Source organism: Phallusia mammillata, chromosome 5 (assembly GCF_965637545.1).
Source record: "Phallusia mammillata chromosome 5, kaPhaMamm4.hap1.1, whole genome shotgun sequence".
Taxonomy (NCBI): Eukaryota; Metazoa; Chordata; class Ascidiacea; order Phlebobranchia; family Ascidiidae; genus Phallusia; species Phallusia mammillata.
Window position 1 is genome coordinate 6790085 of NC_137256.1, and position 13431 is coordinate 6803515.

The 13431-nt window shown below is 34.2% G+C and overlaps 1 protein-coding gene and 1 long non-coding RNA gene across 2 annotated transcripts; one reads left to right on the top strand and one right to left on the bottom strand.

The window, feature by feature from the left end:
- The first annotated feature begins 1512 nt into the window (after window positions 1-1512).
- On the top strand, window positions 1513-7084 carry LOC145230017 (uncharacterized). The gene is made up of 6 exons (XR_013860540.1): window positions 1513-1623; window positions 1850-1948; window positions 3808-3885; window positions 4118-4302; window positions 5560-6899; window positions 7029-7084. It is a non-coding gene; the product is annotated as an uncharacterized LOC145230017 (long non-coding RNA).
- LOC145230016 (ATP-dependent RNA helicase DHX58-like) lies at window positions 2074-11082 on the bottom strand. Its single transcript, XM_080095369.1, has 21 exons — window positions 10888-11082; window positions 10620-10754; window positions 10297-10480; window positions 9932-10116; window positions 9246-9385; window positions 8902-9009; window positions 8653-8752; window positions 8367-8486; window positions 7552-7699; window positions 7342-7444; window positions 6993-7157; window positions 6678-6849; window positions 6090-6185; window positions 5802-5971; window positions 5553-5697; window positions 4973-5130; window positions 4526-4610; window positions 4080-4250; window positions 3400-3560; window positions 3073-3221; window positions 2074-2875 (listed from the first exon to the last, which is right to left on the bottom strand). Exons 1-21 carry the CDS (start codon window positions 10988-10990, stop codon window positions 2545-2547), a joined length of 3129 nt encoding a protein of 1042 aa, XP_079951495.1. The 5' UTR covers window positions 10991-11082; the 3' UTR covers window positions 2074-2544.
- Between the last annotated feature and the right edge of the window lie 2349 nt (window positions 11083-13431).

Genomic DNA, 13431 nt, shown 5'->3' on the forward strand with positions numbered 1-13431 from the left:
ATCAATAAAATGGATAAAAATGTTAATGGCCAGGGTAAGGTTTTGTGAAAACTAATGCTGTTATTGGACATATGAAACATGGCACCCTCTGGCTGCCCCTTGATTAAGCAGTTTTCGGATTCAGCATATTCCGTGCAGGCATGCCAGGAAATTGTTTTATGTCTTTTAGGCAGAAACTGGGTTTTGTACATTCTTATAAAATCTCAACCCCCCTTAACAGCACTAACCATCAGCAATTGCACCCATGATTTAACGTTTTAGGTTTTACATTTTGGGTTGTACTTGAGTATCAGAGTGTTACCAGTTACCACCCTGATAAAGGCAACCTGAATAGGATTTGCCAGAAGAGCATCTTGTAATTTATATTAAGTTAAAGTTGAAAAAAATTCTGGAATATTCATTGTATTTTCAATCAGTCTAATCTACCAGCAAGAAACCAGTCATCCTTAAACAGATGTCTGAGCTGCCTTTGAAAACCTAAAAAATACATTTTAATACATCTTGTAATTAATAAATTAAACGAACGACGTATTGGATGTGTGTTTGGTACCAAGAAACACCTGTTACTTTTTGGATATGTTTGATTTTATCAACACGTTTAATTTCGCAAAACCGTATAGTTTCGCAAAACCGTATAGTTTTAATTGTTAAGCACGTTTGCCTAATTGTAACAGGTCAGCTTTATTGGTTTCAAGTTCCTAATACATGAACTGCTTTTGCTGTATTTAAATCTGAAGTACTTTGCTGACATATAGTTTTTCAAGGGCCAAAAATATATATTCCTGTTTCCTGTGCAAATGCAACCGCTTGACTCGTCACATGTATTGATTGACAATTTGGGTTGGTCACGCTTCCTGCACACTAAGCGGGAATTTGTCACGCTTTGATGAAAATAAACTAAATGTCGAAATATTAATTTTTGGTTTAAAAGTATCACGGTAAAAAATCTGATTTGTATATTAAGGGCATTTCACTGTCCGTGAAAAATGCAATTAAGATTTTGTACATACGCTTTTTTAAATTTTTTATCATTCGGGATGGGTTCTGTGAAATTTGTTGATTACCTCGCTACAGGCTACACCAGTGGTTCCCAAACTGTGGGGCGTGGGCCATGGCCCAGTACTAGGCCACCAAGACATTTTCAATGGGCCACAGAACCATTTGAACAGATTCTACTGTTTTGTTATACTGTAGATATTATGCGCTTTGTTTTAAAAACCATAATATTTGCAAAGAATTCCGAATCTTGTAGCCAAATTTCAGGAGCATGTGTCTCATTAAAAATAAATTGCCAAAAAATTTCGCCTGTTTTTGAGTTATTATTTTTTTTTGTGTGCCCAAATTTCAGCATGTGGTGAGCCATGAATCGCTATTAAATAGACATTTGGGCCACAGACCAAAAAAGTTTGGGAACCCCTGGGCTACACCCTTGTGAACAAAAAACAGGTTCCCCCCACCCCTCTCCCCCCAAAAAAAAATTAGACACAATGTTTTGCTTTAGTATACTTCACAACTCGCTCTTTGCACCTAAAGGAGGAAGGGCAGAAATGTACAAACGCCCGCAATCTACTTCTCCGGAGACCCCGTTAAAAAAAACTATAATAGGCTTGGTGCATGATAATTGTGAGTACTTTGTGGCACAAAAAATATAAGAAAGCAGATCTATCGATTTTTATTGTGTAAGTTGCTAAAAATACGACACACATGAAATCAAAGAACAACACAAAATAAAATGTTTCTGTACAAAACACAATGTACCACAGAGTGGGAAGTGTTATGCGAAAGATTAAGTTAGTGGTTTGAAAAGGCAATAGAAAAGTATAAAATTTGACAGAAATTGTTTTTACAGACGCAGAAAATCAAGTGCAATACATGGTTCAAGTGTAGTATGAATAGTTCAAGTGCAATACATAACAAACATTGAAATGAAGACAGTTTCAAGTGCCAGGTAACATTTTGTTTCACAGTGGTTATTTGTTTCACAGTGGTTAAGTATTGAGTTAACTTTAGTTTGCTTTGTAAAAGCACATATAGCGTCCAATGGCACTAAACAATCACCAAGCCAGAAATAGGTGTGCAACGTCGAAACGGTATGGGAGCGCAAAATAATGAATGGCACAGTTGGTGAAACATGACTAAACATGCTGCAGCTACACCATATTATGAAGCGGTGTGTGGCATGAGGTCATTAGGGATGGAGTTTGACACACTGTGAATATAGCACGACTGCGGGGGAAACGATTAATTGATATGGATTAGTTAAGACATGTCCAATATACACACATAATATGAATATCTAAAGCTATAAATATCCCACAATTTTTTTTAAATGTTGATGTAGTGAAACAGTAAAAAACAATATACAGTGGGTAAGTATTGATTAGGAAATATCTAATATATACAAAAAAGTGTACATCTAATGCTATAAACATCACACAATTTATTTAGATGTTGATTTAGTGCAACAGGCAAAATAACAAAACACACATATTTTTTCTTGACAAAATTATTATTAAATGCTTCAGGTAACAACAATTTTACTGTTTACTGCTCTTCCTTGTTAAGCATCTTCACAAGATCCTCTAAATCTACCTCAGGAATATAAAAGTGTGCCTTGCTCCAAGTTTTAGGAGACCAAATTTGATTTTTGTTATCTGGATCAACAATACTAAATGACACCATTTTAGGGAAAGGAAAAATCAACAAGCTTTTCCATTCTGCTTTTAATCCCCAATCATTGCCACATTTTTTGCATTGAATTTTGCTCTTTTTTTCCCAGCCGGGCCCCATAAACTTTTTTCTTGGGTGGTCACGAGTTGTGTATTTTTCTTCAAAACTTTTCTCCATGTTGATGACTTGGCCAGCTGACAATCTTCTAAGCATAAGTATTTAAATCAAGTCTCAATTTTCAAAAATGTAAGCAACTTTTAAAATCAGTTATTTTGCAGGAAGTCTAAATCAAACTACAAAATTTCTAATAATCTTTTCCTGGAGTACAGGTTATTTTACTTGCATTTAAAAACCTGCTTGTTAATGTTTATAGATCAACTATGAAAGTGTGTGAACAGTTACTTGACATCTAATGTGGAGCAAGCAAATTCCAGGCATTTTCTGCAATGCAAATGATATTCTTTGGCATTTTGCTTTATTGCCAATGCCCTCATCAATTTACCACACCAAATCTGGAAATTCAAGTTACTTTCGTGCTGGTTTTTCCTAATCTGCATAACAAAATTGTAGTATAAAACAGGAGAATAAGTTTTTTGAAAAAACATCTTTAAAATAAGGACAGGTCTTAGAAATATGAATGGCATGGCAACCTTGTATATAATAATGACTTTGTTGGAAAACCCTATGTTATACCATTAAATACACAGTTCAGGCAACACATCTTTTTACCTCCGTTAAAAACTTTTCTCTGTCTTCCAATATATCTTTCTGTACTTCAGTTGTGGCCTTTTTCATTAGAATTTCCTTGAATAAATTTAGTCTATCTCTTAATAGAGATGAGTGGGACTTGAACATCTTAACCATCACTCCACCTTGTTTTCTAACTCTTCCTATCAGGATAGAAACAATCGGTTTAATAAGGCCTATTCAGATCATATAAAAGTACAACTAGAAAATTAAAAAACCTAAAAAAACAAAGTCTTAAGCTAGACATACATATTAACGCGATTGTAAACTGCATACTAAAATATGACAAAAACTAAACACCTGCGATTGTAACCCCTAATGTTTTGATGTTAAAAAATTAGTGCAAGTTATGCATACATAAAGTTTAACACATTTCGTTTTAAATTACAGGATAGGATAATCAAAAGAAAATCTGCATGACCGTAAAAATGGAAGTCACCGTCATTTGTTAGCTGCATAAAAGTTGGGGTAAGTAATGGTATAAGTGCAAATGAATAAATTCATGTTGCCAGTTCTCTTATTCCGTTTTCCTTCCAATATGCGATGAGTGTTTTGACAGTAAATACGTCCGAGTTTCATATTTATGGGCTGGGTATTAAATGACTTGTAATCTATGCATCATCGGGCTACATCAGCAATACATACTGGGCTTGAGAGATTACCTCTGGTCTGAACCAATGTGATCTCGTTGTGTTCACAGTTGTATGTGATAACCAAATTACAGTCAACAACATCCAATCCCTCCGCAGCTGCTCCAATGGTACAAACAAGAATCTTGTGCTCTCCTTCCCGAAAAGCTTTCAAAATTTTCTGTTGTTTCTCAGGACCCATTTCTAAAAAATGTAACTGCTTACATCAAAAGAACAAACAACAAAATGACAAACAGTAAGCATGTGACATTGTATAATCAGTGCATATATTCTATCAACATCTTGTTTTACAAGGGCTACATAATATAACTCACCATAAATAGGTTTTGTTGCATTGTTTAAAAGAAAATGTGACATGGGTTAACATTTGGCCTCTATAAACTTCTATAAAATGTGTTACAGCCAGACATTATTCTATTTTTTCCTGTAACAAAAAAACTTAAACCTAAACTACTTACTTAAAGCATCCCGATTTGCATTTACCACACCAACAAACAGTTCTGCATTAAAACTCTTCAGTTTATCATTGTCATTCATCCATTTCTATAAGGAAACAATAGTGCATCTTAAATAATTACAGTAAAAATCATGGTTAAATTAAACACCACAGAGATAACATCTTATGATTTCATTTATTGGATTTTAGATTTTAAAATTTTTAATACAAACCTAAATAGCCTGTATGTACTATCACACTAGAAAAGACATTGGAACTAGAAGACTTGCAAACACTTACAGTGGTGTTTTGAAACTATTGGGCAGATAAATACTACTGTATTTTTTATTGTATTTTATTTGACATCTACAGCCTATTCCTACTTCACTTAAAGGTTAAATGTATCATATATTGAAACCCCACTGAAAAAATAACAGAAATTTTAGTGCGGCCAGTAAGCAAACAATACCTGTATTGCTTCAGTAAATGAACGTTCTGACACAAGGACCATAATTCTGGAGTTAGGTTGGCTTGCAAATGTTTTCAAAATTTTGTCCTGGATTTCTATTAAGTGTTGGTTGTTGCAATCAAACTCCAATGTCAATCCTTCTAGTTCAGCTATCTTGGCTATAACAAAGCAGTTTGATGTTATCGCAATTCATTACTGTCAAACACACTATAGAAGTAACTATTTATTGTCGGTCATTTTTTGTTGCAAACCATGTTATAATAAGTAAGTTGCAGACAGCCACATTGTTTTGACACATAAGGTCTCATCACTGCAGATTAAAACAAAACATGGCCATATGAACTGGTGTAGACACCTCGTGGCACTACAGTGGAACTAGTTCCTCTGTGGTTAATACCCAGTTGTGGCCTAGAGCAAAATTTGAAAAAAAAATTGGATGTCATGAACTAGCTACACTGCTTCATATGACCAATTTCTTGTCTGCAGATGTACTGATTAGACCCACAAAAGTGTGCAATTTACTTATCATGTAATGGCTCTATACGTTACATTGTTTTTAAATTTTACAACTTTAATTAACCTTGTAGGCTTTGAAAAAGTTCAACTTCAGTGTCATTTTCGTCTTCTGCTGATCTTTCAGTAATTTCATCAAGAAACCCAGTTAGTACACCTAATGCATCACTGGCTTGGCAGTGATAATAAAATGAGGATGCCTTTTGACATATCTAAAAGAAATCAAACAAATACATTTCTTTGTTAACTTTTGCACATTATTGTTTTGTTTAAATGTGTTTCCATTTTTTTACCATTTCACTGAAATTATACCAACCTCCAAGTACTCCATGATTGACACTGCCTCTCTTCTTATGTGTATTTGAGAAGTCTCAATACATTTACGGAGTGTACTGCACCTCATACGGAACTGGGAAGAACTTTTATTCATATCTTGAAACTCTTTCAAACTGCAGTCCGCCAAAGAGCTTTCAAAAAACTTGAAAACTACAGAAGAGAAGTTGTGTCTGTTATTAGATTAATGCATTAGTTATTTCCTTTGGTTAAAAATGTGCAAATGACGTTCAGACTGAAAAACTGTATATTACATTACTCAGTATCTTACCTCCAAATTGTTCCAACTTAAGAAGCAAAGTACTAACAAACTGCTCCAAGCAAGACATAAATTGATCAGTTTTTCTTTCCTCTAGCCTAATTATCTCTATAAAACCACAAAATAAAAGGGAGTTTGTTTTTACCAATATTTATACTTCAAACTCAATAACACTATTACTTAGCTTAGTGCTTGGTGTACAAAGACTATAATGAACCTCATGGCATTTTTCTTTAAATGTTTTAATGAACTAAAGTCTGTGTAAACTTAAATCTTAAAAAATATTTCCATTTTCCCATTAATTGTGATATACATACTATAGACAGCACATGGCTTTGAAAATGATTTGCGACACAAAAGATTAATATTTAATTGTTAAAAAAGGTCATTTGCACTCTGTTTCAAGTATTCTACAGTAACATGAAAGCCAAATGAGTTTGACGCCCAACTTTACAGGGAGAGAATGATTAGATGGTAGTGATGTTATATTTGTTTTTATTACACTTTTTGCTGCTGCTTCATGTGCTATTTTGTGCATTTCTTTTGTGTTTATCCCTACATCGCCGAAATAATAACTTGTATACAAGATTTTTGTTTAACCTTCCTCTGGATGTGCAATAAACTGGTGCAGCTCTTCAACATCAGCTTTTGTATTAATAGTGTGAATACCCCCATAGGCATCCATATTGGCGCATAACAGCTTGATGTTGTCTTTTACTTTGGTCATTTCAGTTGAAGAGCCAACACCAAGAGTAGCTGTAAGGCCAACGACCTGTAACACATTCCAAGTTACACAAGTTAATCAGAATTCTGTTTTTTCAGGTAAAAAAAACGTTTTTAATCTACAAACATTATTTTTTATATTTAAGCATATCATTTCCTGCACTAAAAATCTAGATCAACTTAATTACAAACCAGGGGCAAATCACATTCTTCTTCACTGTTTTTCAGGTTTGCATATTGCTGCATTAAACTTCCATAGGGGTTCTTATCAATGCAATGATGACATTCGTCAAAAATAAAGCACTTAAAATCTGTCATGGAAATTTTTAGTTCTTTGTCCTCAGGGTGACTTTTTTTCTGAAACAAAATACTTTCTTGGTTTCAAGACCGATGGTTGGATAAATGTATTTATCGTATGAAGTCAATACTAAAACTTAACATGCAAAACATTGGTAATGAAATAAAACAAAATTTGGAAATTTGGGCCCAATGCCACCTATTTGCATATACTTCTACTTCTATATATATTTGTTATACTGACCAACAAGTTATTGATCAAAATCTGTGGTGTTAAGCATATCACTTGCAGTCTTCCAATGCGAAGGTCTGTTTCATTTTCAGACCTCCCATGAACACAGCCAACCCTTTTAACAAAACGATTTTTTACAAACTCGTCACATAAACAGAAACTTATATTTACAAGTCTTGCAAACAAAACATGAACTTAGTCATGGTGTCTCAACAGACTTACTCATATTTTCCATTAAAGTATGACGTCAATCTCTGTTTTTGCTGGTTTACCAAAGCTACAGAAGGGGCAAAGAAAAGAACTCTGCAACCAGGATATTTTTCTAAAAGTCGCAGTATAATTTGGCCAGCAATTAGAGTCTTTCCACTGCCTGAAAATGATTGATGTTGTTAAGCACTGAAGAGAAAATTAGACACACAATCATAGACAAATTTGCAGCATTCAGATGTGAAATTTGAGTTTATAAATAATTTTTAAAGACATTGCTAATGTCCGTAATTTTTGCTTCCAGTGGGCTACAGTAGTTTTCAGAGTGAGTGAAATTTCTCCTTAAGTGATTCAAAAGTATAGCTTCACGGTTATTTATAGTTGTTTTTGTTTCTTAAAAGCTAACAAAGTTCTGTCAAGAAGGACGAGGCAATATACAAAAAGCATAGTACATTTGCAAGCTTTTGTTGCAATTTCAGTAGCTTAATAAGAAACAAATCTGTGCTTGTTTCACATGATTTTGGAAAAACCTAGAATATAACAACATTCTAAAAACACAGTATAATGCAATTTTGCCCACCCTCACAGCCAACTAGATACAACTACTTTCAATAAAGTTTTAAAAAAAGTTTCGTTAATTGAAAAAATGTGACTCCAAACCGACTTGGTGAGGGCATCATTAAGAACAATTGAGAAGTTGTAAACAATAATAACAGCTGATAAGTTTTAAAGAATTTATTAGTACAATAAAATTAAAAGTAGACTGAGAAACAAAACAATAAAGCATATATATATAAGATATGTGTATTTGTTAGCAATGTGCCACATACCAGGTGGTGCACATAAGATACAATTACTTCCTTGTAAAGCTGCATTAACCAACACCTTTTGATACCCACGCAGTTCAAAGTCTGACTCATTGCTGGATTCATTGACTTCCTCTGTCTCTGCTAAACATCAAAACCAAAAAAGCAAGTTTAAATCTAAGTTTGAAACAATTTTTCATACAAATTTACTTTTGGATAAACTTTACAAGGTAAGTACTGGCAGTATTTATGGTGTTTGGTAAACTTCTCATAAAGCTATTTTACAAAATAAAAACACAGGTAGACGTACAATCAGCTTGACTTTCTTCAACATCTGATTTAGTTGAGTTTTCTGATCCACTTGAATTTTCGGACACATTTGCAATTGATTCATCTTCTGATTGTGGTTCCTGGCAATACAAAAGTGGTTTATTAACTTTCTGCAATGATCTACACCCCACTCCTTGGTTGATATTACTGATACTTGTTGGTATGGTACATATTGATACTTCTGGGCAATTGTTCTTTGGGCATAAACTGACCAAACATTGATATTGACCTGTTGTTCAGCAAGTGAATTGTGTTGTGCAAACTCATCATTTTCAGCTTGAAAAAATGGAACCACCATTTCTCCATGAAGTGAAACAAACTCGGGAGGAATTGCTCCCTATAAAGCAACTATATGTATTAACATATTACCAGTTGTCCAAACAGTTTATGTTTCTCTCTCAAACCCAGTGTACAACTCTTTGCAGATTATACATACACACAAACATATATATGTGTGTGTAGAAATACATATTAATATCAGCATTACCATATGTGCTTCTTGTTAATAAATTCAACTTAAATCAAAATTAAACTAAACCCAACTCAAGTTGTGCTTTAAAACAAAAGATGTACCTCAGTTTTCTCTTGTGAGGAAGAGGCCACCTCTTCTACATGACCAATTTTATGATGAGATGTTGTTGCATTTTCTTCTGCTCCACCTGATGTACTTTTCAGTGCCCCAGTAGAATGATCATTTTTATCCTGATCAAAGCCTTTGCAAAAGTTTGGTAGGATAAAAAGGAGAAAATACATTGTGCTTAGATTGATATTAAGTTCAGTTTACTTCTTTTAGCAATGAAAAATGTAGTGACTAAGCATAACTAAAACAAATCAGTAGTATGTTTCAGTTTCATGCAAAAAAGCCTAAATAGTGCAACAGTAAACTTTATTAGACTCTAAATTTGTCATCAAGTGGGAAACAACATAGTTGCTGCAATTCTGATGAGGCATTTTTTATTTGTTTAAAACCTGGTTTGTGATTGAATAATGTTAAAATTGCAATGTTGGTCATGTAAAATTCTGCCCATACATGCTTGCAAAATTTTTACAGAATTTAAAGTGAAATATCAAAAAAAAAATTTAAAGTTTCAAACAGCATTTAAGTGCAAATCAACTAATTACATGACAGGTCAAAAATGTTTAGAAAATTGTTGTAAATTTATGAATACAAACCACAGGTGTAGGCTTAATTGAGATGGGGGTTTTATTGGGTAAAAAATATAACATTAAACAGGCATAAAACAAATAAATTGACTTGCCAACATCAAAGTATTCCTCAAGAGCTTCTTTAATCAGACCACCATTAGTTTTCCTTAGTCGCTGTTCCTTGACAAAGTCAAACATTTTATTCTTCCAGACTGGGTTTTTGCTTGGTAGGATCTCAAAAATCTTCCAAAGACCATGTATGTTTCCCTTGGTTTCCAAAATAGTCATTATTTGACTCCTAAAAAACATGAGTTTACAAGTCCAAAAATGTACCAATTGGTGATTGTTGGAAACAAACAAATAAATTTTTGCCTAAAGTGTTTTATTTTAGTATGTATATTTCGTTAATACAATGTAACTATTCTAAAACTTTTTAATTTATTGGGTTAAAATGTTACATTTTAAAAATAGTTTTAACCTTTCTTCAGGAGAAAAAAAATCGCTTAATGATTCAATAAACTCTATCCCATCAATATTGTGCAGTTCAGGTTTTAATTTGTGCATAACCCTTTTGATGGCGTCAATGTTTTCAACATGGTGAATATGTTTTGATAAATCACATGTTTCCTTCTCAAACACCAAATCATAAAGCCATTTTTGTTCTAAAACAAACAAAAACAACAGTTAAAATGATTTGCAGTTGTTGTGTGCTGACTAAAATCATCAAATGTTGTTTCATAACATAAATGTTTTAGTATTCCATAATTAAAACACATACTAGAGTAAAATACAAAATTTTACCTGGGCACTTTTCCCATGCTTCTTTAAACTCATTAAATATATCCTTTAATTCCGATTTCAACAAACTATTCAGCAATATATCAACCTGCTCTCTTTGACTTTTTTTCACTTCACAATCACAAAGACGCTCATGCACTAAACAACAAAGTTCACAGTTAATATCACAAATATTCTGCAAATTTATAATTTTTTACACACCACAAGGGTTTTGCCAATTTAGAATTTTTTTATCATTTCAATTGAAGCAACGCTATAAATTTTACTGTACCTTCGCGAAAACTTTCCATGTTTAGACATATCGGCACAGGAAAAAGAAAGTTTTGAAACACCTTTTCCCAACAACGTATGAAATCTTTTTGTTTTGGGTCCATTTAGGCTTCTTTTATCAAAATTCCTAGACGAAACTTACAGAACATCCGACTACCCACGGCCAACGCCCGACTAGTGGTGTTTTGCTTGCACACGAATGTTTTCTTTTCATTTAGGGAGATCCCCGCAATTGATCTTTTGGTTTCCACAATTGACAACGATCAACGCACATCCCAAACCTGCTAGAATTTTCAACCACTTTACCGCGGCAAACTGGTTTGCGGTAAAAATGTAGATCAGTGGTTCTTAACCGGGGTTCGATCGAACCCCAGGAGTTCGGCAACGCCGAATCAGAGGTTCGACGAAGGTCTTTTTTAGTTCAATGCAAATACTCGTTTTTGTCAAACTTTAAGGCCTATAGACGCTAAAAACGGCAATTTGTTTTTGCTAAATTACAAAACATTGGAAGCATGGGAGTCCGCAGGAAAAAATACAGGGGAGGGCAAAACTATCGTCACATCGCCGTTCGATAAACAGTATTTCAGAACAAAAATCATCTGACTGTGCTACTCATTCTTGCCAATCCCAAAGTAGCAAAATAATACAATAAACACAATATTAAACATCACTGAAGTATGTGGTAGGTTGGCAAATACTTTTTAACGGAAGTAGGATTTACATTGACGAACCTTATCAGATGTAACAAAATACAGTAAAGATATCACATAATGCCTGTTTAACACATCCATCAATGACGTAATAATATGCTTGTTACCGAACTATTGTTAAGTAATAATGTTCGATTCATTTAATTTGTTGCAAAACCTTATTCTGTTCTGTTACAGTTACACTTGTAATAAAGGGGTGGAGACCCACGGCGTCTTCAGTTTACGTTCCAGGAATAGTTTTTGTATAACACTGTGTGAATGTTTATTGTGTTTTGTTTTAAGTTGCAGATTCTCCGACCGTTTGCGTTTTTCTTTTTTCCAGGGGGGCTTGCCCCCCGCTGCGGACGCCCATGACTGGAAGGTTAAACTTAGGCAGGGGTGTTTTAAATTGCCCTAAACAATTTTTGTGGTACTAAAAAGAGTATTACCAGCCTAATAACCATATGTGTCAGACTTTTTGTACGCCTATAGTGTGCCAACAATGCGAACAAAACAGGTACCACAAGCATCACCATATAGATTATGACATCATAAACACTGAAGACTGATCTCCTCGTTGTGCAGCTCAATCTGTGCACCGAGATAGAAATTAATCTGGGCTTTTTGGGCGCAATTAGATGGTAAATACATGATATAAAACAAGTATTTTAAAACAAAAATAAGCAGGTAAATGACGGTCATTGGTGAAATAAGAATCTGCGATTCGGCCGTCCTAGCAAAATGATTGTGCACCTCTGCACTAAGGTTTTATTTTTGATATAACAAAGAGCAATGTTCGCGTTGTTCGTAAGCAGAAACACAACGAAATTGTGTTGGCAGAAAAAACTTATTACTTCATCTTTTTCATGTTTGTGTACAGATGCTAAAAATACAATGCTTTATTTTGGTAAAAACTAAAAAAAAAATTGCCGGAATTAAAGCAATCATTGCTTATAGTATTGTGTCAGAATTTAACAAAAAGACAAACAGTAACTGTTGCCACAACGTTCTAATTATGACCCACCAAACAAAATGGGTTAAAAACCTAGGATGTAACTTTGGGGTTCGACCAAAGGCTGAAAAATGTCGTAGGGGTTCGGCCGTTGTAAAAAGGTTAAGAATCACTGATGTAGATGTAGGTAACCAAGCAAGGCATTCCTCCTCAAGATCTGTTTGCATTTTATGCTATATTGATGCACCCAAATTACCTCTAAAAGTTGGGGCCAAAATTTAAAATTTAGCCAAACGGCCGAATCTAGCCAAAACCCCCAAACCTGTCATGATGACGGGCGTCCCACGACGTTAGTGCAAATATAAAGTCAAACAGTCGCAATTTTCAAGGCAACAGGGTTATGGCAAATTGGCGAGTCCATGAAATTGTACGTAATAGGAAAATTTTAAAGAAACGTTTCGTCCACCAGGTTGTTACTCCAGCCATTATTATCACCCTGGCTTTTGATCTATGACGCGTTATCGCTGTTTTTTAATGGTTGTTGGACTGGCTAAATTGTCTCACACCGTGATGCACCACTAGTTTTTACCGTCTAAATTGTTAACCGGACTAAATAAATTTTACTGTTCACTTTTACATCAGATAAACCTTATCAATTTAGCTTATTTCCCGGAGTATTGTTTAAAGCTTTCGTGCTGTTTGCATGTAAATTTACTAAAAAACCTGTTTTGTGTAAGAGTTTTTTGTGGACATAAATTCATTGTGTTACAACTGTGTTGCAGAATGTTGTAGTTGCAGAAACATCAGCTATTTGTTGCGTCGCTGATGATTAATCTAATCACATCCTTCGGACCTCCCTTTGTTACAAAACGTTGTATATGCGAAACGCAACATATAGATTTCC